The 7,687-nt window shown below is 36.7% G+C and overlaps 1 protein-coding gene across 1 annotated transcript; it reads right to left on the minus strand.

Moving 5' to 3' along the window:
- Nucleotides 1-2,062: 2,062 nt before the first annotated feature.
- On the minus strand, nt 2,063-4,943 carry LOC103337114 (protein ACCELERATED CELL DEATH 6-like). The gene is made up of 3 exons (XM_008240266.2): nt 4,328-4,943; nt 3,704-4,224; nt 2,063-2,671 (listed from the first exon to the last, which is right to left on the minus strand). Exons 1-3 carry the CDS (start codon nt 4,941-4,943, stop codon nt 2,063-2,065), a joined length of 1,746 nt encoding a protein of 581 aa, XP_008238488.2.
- Between the last annotated feature and the right edge of the window lie 2,744 nt (nt 4,944-7,687).

The following is a 7,687-nucleotide window of genomic DNA, read 5'->3' on the forward strand; positions in this document are numbered from 1 at the left end:
AGACATCTGCAACCATATGATGAGATGCACCACTATCTGCAATCCAAACTATATTAGGGATATAAGAGCTCCGTGCAGTCATAGCTGAGAGCTTAGGAGATAGAGGTTGTCCCTGATAGGAGTAATTGGAACGATGGAAGCAATCAAGAGCTCCATGCCCCCTTTTTCCACATATCTGGCATTTAATCACTTGTGCAGAGCCACTGAGCGGGAGAGGCATCATGCCTAAAATAACAGTTGGCAGCGGTATGACCCCGCTTGCAACAAAGCTGACACTCAGGGACAATATTGCTCCTATGAAACGAGTTAGAACCAAACTTGGAGCCAGAAACCAGGAGCCAGACATTTGAGAAGATGCAGATACCGGTTTACAAAAACCCCCATTAGAGAACTTTCCTCTACCAAAACCAGTAGACCCATTGGACATTAGAAAACTACTCGAACCAGACAAACCACGTGGACTAGTATACCAATGATGAGCATTATATGCATAAAAAGCAACTGTTGAACCAGAAGAGGTCGGTAGTAAACCTGTATTATTAGACAGAGAATGAGACATAGGAGCATACCCATTGAAAGAAGAAGCCACATAATTACACCCAGATGCAGGATGGTGAGAAGTAAGCATAGCAGAGTGGGTCAAAATTCTTGCTTCTGCAGTTTGTTCAGCTGCGAGCAACTGAGCCTTGAAATCCTTCAACGAAATAGAGGAATCTCTTGCAATCAAGACAGTCTTGATCATATTGTGTTCAGAAGGCAGCCCATTGAGTGTAGCAATCATGAACTCTTCATCTGAGACCTTCACACCGGCTTGAGCAAGCTGATCTCGAACATGCCTTAACCGAAGAAGAAATCTTTCAATAGAGTCCCCCCTTTTTGAGTAGTTTGGAGCTCAATCTTCAAGTCATTGATATGGGCTCGTGAAACTGAGGCATAGCGATCCACCAAATTGAGCCAAGCCTCTCGAGCCGTCTTAGTCCCAAAAACATATTCCAAAGCTTCATCCGACAGAGTGGCGATGAGCAAACTGAGAAGAGCCTTGTCAGTCTTCAGCCATTCCTTGTAACCTGCTATGACTTGAGAAGTAACACCCTCTTCGTCCAAGATTGCAAATTTTGGAGGTTGAACTATAGAGCCATCGAAATACCCAAAAAGCTCATACCCTTGCAACACAAACTCCAATTGAAAACTCCATTTCAAGAAATTATTGTCACTGAGACGAATGGTAACCATAATGAGCAGACCATCAATCTTGATGGAGGAAAAGAAGCCATGATGAATCAGAGAGAAAACAGGGAAGAAAATCAGAGGAAGCCCTATAATTGAATTTGGGTGAGGAAATAGAGAGAATCGGGAAGAGAATCAGAGAATCGGAGAATCATAGAATGAGGAAATGAGTGGATTGAAAGACAGAGAAAGCGCAGAACGGATCGATTGATTATGTGAAAGCCACTGAGGGCTCTGATACCATGTAAACTATCATATTCAGAGAAGTATGAAGAAGATATAGGAAGAAGAAGGAGATAGAAACAGAGAGAAATCGCAAATCTTGATTTCTGTATTGCTTAATCTACCTTTAAGCTACAGCACTGTTACACTTTATACCTGTTAAGTAAGGCTTAACCGTGTAACCAATCCAGCTGTCTAACTAATTCTACTAACAACCCACGTGCCTTGCACACCCGACTTACTAACTGTTTAATATCAATAGTTAACAATAAGGGTATAATATATGTACAAGGAAGGGGAGTGATCAACTAATGGATATATACTAAGTTTCTAGGGAGAATCTTATTTCAATTCTTCACTTTATTTCTATTCACTTCACTTCATCTCACAAATAACATAGATACAAGCCTTATTTATAGACTCTACTTAAGTACTTAATATTTTCTGTCAATGGCTTACAGTACTCGATGTACGTAAGAAAATGTCGAAGGACCACTATCTCTTTTATTACCCCAAGCATAATAGCTCTCGTGAATTCTTTATTTACTCTTCATTCATCCCACCAATTCATGCACTTATTAATACAAGAAAAAGAAAAGATAGCTCAACACTATCAAATTTCGCTGGTCCGGGGCCATTGGATCTTCCTCCGACGCTCGCTCTCAGGTCGCTGGAATGTAAGGGCGACAAGTAAGCACAAAATACCACATATTAGATAGACCCCAATGCCAAACGGACTGTGTTGGGGCAAGACTACAAACAACCCTGATGCAAATGCCACCATCATTCCTCCTATGGAATATTGAACAAGACGTGTACGCATGACTTGAACTCTTCCAATTCCAAACACAGTTGCCTCTATGAAATTAATAAAGACAACGAAAATTGACAGAAAGAAGGAGAGGACATCGGATAGCAGAAAGACTTGGAAAGATGTCTTGTCATATAAAACCGGCATGCCATCACTTGTGAATCCTCCAGGCATTGTGAAAGCCGCTGCAAATGTGACTGTTGCGATAAGTATTGCTACCAGTAGATTGGTGTCAAATCTTCTCAAGTCCCTATCTGTATAGGCTTGCATCTCTTGTCTCGGTTTTGTGGCAAGCATATGGTCATTCGCTTCAGATTCCAATTTCACGAAATCACGACAGATTTGTTGTTGGAAAAACGGCACGCCAATGGGGTAACCCACGTGGAAAAGAGTAGGAAGACCATTGACATCCTATAACATAGAGAGCAACACTTATAGTCAACAACTAAAAAGATATATGTGGTTCACATTTGTAAAGTTTCAATTATATTCATATTCTCAATTGAATAAAATTATAGTTAAAATAAATAAATAAATAAAAGGAGCTAATTTTTCTACTCCCCTTTTCTCCACTTACACTCCCTTTTGCTTTTTATTTTTAATTAATATTTTATTCTTTTTTATTCTTTCGCTTTCCTATTCCACCCTAAATACCATACATTCAAGATTTCTTTTTTACTTTCACTTTTATATTATTTATTTGGCTTAAATGTCAAAATGATCCATGTATTTTATAACGTTGGCCAATTTAGTCCATGTGTTTTCAATTTGGCCAATTTGATCCTTATGTTTAAGACCGTCAGTCAATTTGGTTGGTTCCGTTAAAGTTGCCGTTATATGCACATGATAATCTGTTTTTATTTTATTTTGAAAACCTATAAAGCTTTTTGAAGTTAATAAAAAGTTGAATTAATTTAAAAATACATTAAAAGTTCAATTAAACTAAAATATATCATTAGAAAAAAGGAAAAAATATTGAAAAGAATGGCATAGTCTAGTCTGGAAGGAGAGGAACTGCTTAGCAGGTGGAGAAGTGGGAAGGACCATTGCGGAGTGGTAAGGCTGCAGAGGCTTTTTCTTTTCTTTTTTCTAATGTTTAATTCAACTTTTTATTAAATTCATAAAGCATAATAGGTTTTCTAAATAATAATAAAAATATATATATTATCATATTCATTTAATGGCATAAAGAAAAAGAAATAATATAAAAATATAAAGAAAAAGAAAATGGAGTGCAAGTTGTAAAATTAAGTATAAAGAAAAAGAAATAATATAAAAGTGAAATAAAAAGAAATTAAAGTAGAATAAGGGTAGAATAGGAAAGAGAAAAAAAAAACAAAAATTAATTAAAAAGTATTAAAAAGGAAAAGAGAGTATAAGTGGAGAAAAGATGAGTGAGAAAATTAGCTCCTAAAAAAAATTCTTTATTTGCATAATACGTACCTCTCCATATTTGTTGCCAACTAAAATGTCAAAGGCCTTTAAGAATTCCTTGTTGATAGCAGTCTTATCCACCATAGGGTTGCGTACCAAAATGCGTATAATTCCAATATTTTTGTGAATGGCTGCTAGATGCATAGCGGTGTTTCCATCTTTATCTGCTTCATTTATAAGTCTCGCAAGCTTAGGCGTCGTCAAAATGTAATTGACTACATCTTTACGTCCCCCTAAAACTGCAACATGAAGAATCGTCTGGCCTTTCTCATTATACAAATCACAAGTGCCAGGCTGACGTGTGATAAACTCTTCGATAACTTGGATGTGGCCTGCATAGGCTGCAAGATGAAGAGCTGACATTCCGGCTATGTCCAGTATGTAACAAGCAGAGCTATCCTCTTTAATCACCAGTCGAATTGCTTCAAGGTTCCCTCTTAATGCTGCGTAGTGTAATGGAGTCCACCCAATTGCGTCGCGTTCTCGGATTATCTTAGCACCATCATAGGATACCATAATTCTCACAATTTCTACCTTGTTAATATAGAAACATTAGGCCATTTCTACCTTGTTCAAGTATAACACATGATTAATTAATAAAATTAAATCAATTAATCCCAGGTAGTTTATTACCTTCAGCTTCTTTGCCCGCGCAAGTTATCGCCACATGCAAAGCCGTCACATCATGGGTCCCCTGAAAAGAAGGACATATTTGATACTCCTGTAAAATAGAACGAGCTATGGATAGAAACCCCCGGCGTACTGCTAGGAACAATGGTGATTCATTGGCGCTATTTGTGAGACAACACAATTCATGATCAAATTCCATTAGCAAATTCAAGATTTCACCATGACCATATCGGACAGCAACATGCAGTGCTGTATCCATTTCACAGTTGGTCCTTCGTACCAACTCTTTCTGGGCTTCTTTACCAGTGAGTCCGCTTTCCTGATCAACTCCTCCACTGGCAAGTCTGCTCACTGCTTGAGCGAGTAGTAGCTTTACAATGTCATCACAGCCTACTCTTGCAGCAACGTGTAGGGGAGTGTTGCCCTTCTTGTTGGTGTCCCAAAACAGTGGAGATTGATTTGGAATGTTTTTGAAGAAATTTGTTTGCTTGAATTCAGCTGCAATGTGAAGAATATTATTGCCATTAGGAGTTTTCTGAAGAAGAATATCATCTGCAACATTTGCTCTTAAGAAGTCAACATCTCCTGAAGCTGCAGCCTCATGCACGGAATGATCCATGAAATCCATCTCTCAACTTAATCAAAATCCAAAACCTCTCCCTCTCAGTCACACAAATATGTACTTGCTATTTGAGAATAAATAAAAAGATAAATAGATGATTTTCTTTTTCAAGTCAAAAAGTTCGTGGAGTGCAGAAGCCCTATATAGAAATGTTCTCATGCCAAAGATTTTGCCATATGCCGACCCTCTGAGATGACACAAGAGGTCAATTATCTTCATCGATAAGGCTTAAGTTGTAATTAGTTATGTAGGCTTATTTTTCTACTATACTCAGAAGCATATAGATATGGAGCAAGATGATGTAATATCATTGGTAAGTGCTCAGGTACTCACTATGATGTGTCATTTGACTTATTTTTGGATCCCTTTACTATGCTAGGGCCGTCCCTGTTTAAATAGTATATTAAAGTAAAGGCAACAATTTGCATCCATATATATTGGGTATCAAAAGATTCAGATGATAAAGGCTTTAAATATTACTTAATTATTTGGGCTTAGTTGACATTCTCAAGAGACCAAATCTCCTATAGCCTCAAAAATAGGCTAAAGATTAAGTTAATGTGTGAGAGCGTGCCACTTTAACAGTGTAAAACTCTATAGACTTGAATGAATTTAGGCTGATTTACTGTAGTGCCTTCTGAAATTTTGGTCAAATCTCACTTTACTCTCTGAAAGTTAAAATGACCAACTTTACCCCATTGACCGATCTTTTGCATCTCAATGTACCCCCACCGTCAAGTCAGTCAAAAGCTCTATTAAAAATGTTGATGTGGCATGTCAGCATTTTTAACAGAGTTTTTGACTGACTTTACGGTAGGGAGTAAATTGAGATGCAAAACATCGTTCAAGGGGGCAAAGTGAGCCATTTTTAACTTTCAGAGGGTAAAGTGAGATTTGATCAAAGTTTTAGGGGGTACTACAATAAATAAGCCATGAATTTATATGATTTATGCGCTAAAAAACCTGACTTCCAATGGCTAACCATTGTGCATTGAATGAGGATCTGGTTCAATATAGGTTCTTTTCCATGTCTCAAGACAAATAAGGAACTTATTAGTTCTCTAATACAAAGCTACAAAATAAGAAAAACAAAAAGCAAGTAAACAATAAGTCAGATCGATGAGATTTGATAAGAACTCAGAATGCTACAAAATAAAAATAAAGTAGGATTTAACCGAAATTTCAAAGGGTATTGGTGTAATTAAGCCTAAGCATTTCAATTTCAACTAGCTTTTATTTACTACATACATTTCCTCTACACGCTCCTGTGAGATTTGTGAAAAGTTTATCAAGTTTCAAGAAACTTTGATCCGGCGTAAGTTTTGTCATCCAAACTTCTTATACATACCAACCAACCTTAGGTTAGAACGCATGAAGCACGTGAGGCGGAAGTCTATCAATAATATTAGATTTTGAGGAGAAAAAAGTAAATTATTAGTGTGAGAAGGTAAGAAAATTTTAGTAGTAATTGTAATTTTGAGGATATTAATAAAACGTCAAAATGTGTCGAATTTGACATTAATGTTCAAGACAAGAGGGAATTTTAATCTTTACAGTTGATTTTTTTAATCCTTCATTTAGAGACTATGTAAAACTCATGGCCCATAAGTATTATAACAATCGCAAAAGTTCTTGAGCTACAAACCTCTTACTATTTCTTTCGTTTTATGCGAAGTAACATGGAGGAAGAAGGGATCCAACACGTAACCTGAATCCTCTTGCATTCCAATGGCAATAAATGCCTAATGGATGCAAACCTTAACTTCATAGATTGAAGCCAAGTTCAAGGATTTCTTTTTTGTTGGTACATATCTTAACCCAATTCAGGTCTAGAGGTCTCTATAGTTGAGTTCAAATCTAAGCTGTTTCGCTATAAAATAAAAGCTCAAAATTATCCATTTTTTACCTTCTTTTTTTCAAAACTTTTATTTTAGAAGATCATGTCTCACGTGAATGTCATAGAAACTATGGGCGGTATACGCCATTTCAATAAGCTTCTTTTTTTTTTTTTTTGGGTAACTGCTGCATTCATTTTCTTTGTGTTTCGTGTGAGATCCGTGAACGTTTTTTGTGTGTTTTAACATAAAATCCACGAACGATTTGTCTGTAGCTCAACAAACTGTTGTCAAGTTATTGATTTTATTGCCTAAATTTTCTACAAATACTTCCACCCCTTCCTGAAGTCAGTCATATTTTTGTACTCAATCTCTTTGGTCAGGTTACCAATTTAAAACTTGAAAGACAATTTTTAGGTTTTAGAGAAAGGAGAATGAGGAGCGAGAGGAGGAAAGGGATGAAAAGGGAAGGAGAGTGGGAATGGAGAGGAGAACTTGAGAGACATTTAAAACTACTCAAAGAAACCTATTTCATGAGTGTAGAAATGAGCAGCATGGGAGAGACAATTAAAATTAACTTCAAGCATCCAAGCTCTTGCAAAGGTATATGTCTTTCTTTTATTAAAATAAGTTGGATACACTGTATTATTTTCTTTTTTATCTGTATATGTCATATCAACGAATTGATCACCAATTGCCTCTCTCCTGCTGCCAGTAGACTTTCATCCGAAGACAGAAGAGTTGAGCTTGGAGTATCACAGAACAAGGCCAGCGGATCATCAGGTGAAGAAAATCTGTAAGAGAGAGAAATCATGATTTGCAGCAAACTTCAACTATGTATTTTCTCTCTATCTTGCTTTTTTTTGTTTTTGTTTTTGTGTGTGTACTGTTTCAGTTGTAGAAGAA

The sequence above is a fragment of the Prunus mume genome, linkage group LG7, assembly GCF_029339155.1.
Source record: "Prunus mume cultivar Tortuosa linkage group LG7, ASM2933915v1, whole genome shotgun sequence".
Classification (NCBI taxonomy): Eukaryota; Viridiplantae; Streptophyta; class Magnoliopsida; order Rosales; family Rosaceae; genus Prunus; species Prunus mume.

Bases quoted from the DNA above. Each gene is read 5' to 3' on its own strand.
- LOC103337114 (XM_008240266.2), bottom strand. From the start codon at position 4,943: ATGGATCATTCCGTGCATGAGGCTGCAGCTTCAGGAGATGTTGACTTC. The intron at 4,225-4,327 runs GTAATAAACTAC...TTAACAAGGTAG, and splicing joins CGCGGGCAAAGAAGCTGAAG to AAATTGTGAGAATTATGGTA. The intron at 2,672-3,703 runs GTACGTATTATG...TCTATGTTATAG, and splicing joins TTGGCAACAAATATGGAGAG to GATGTCAATGGTCTTCCTAC.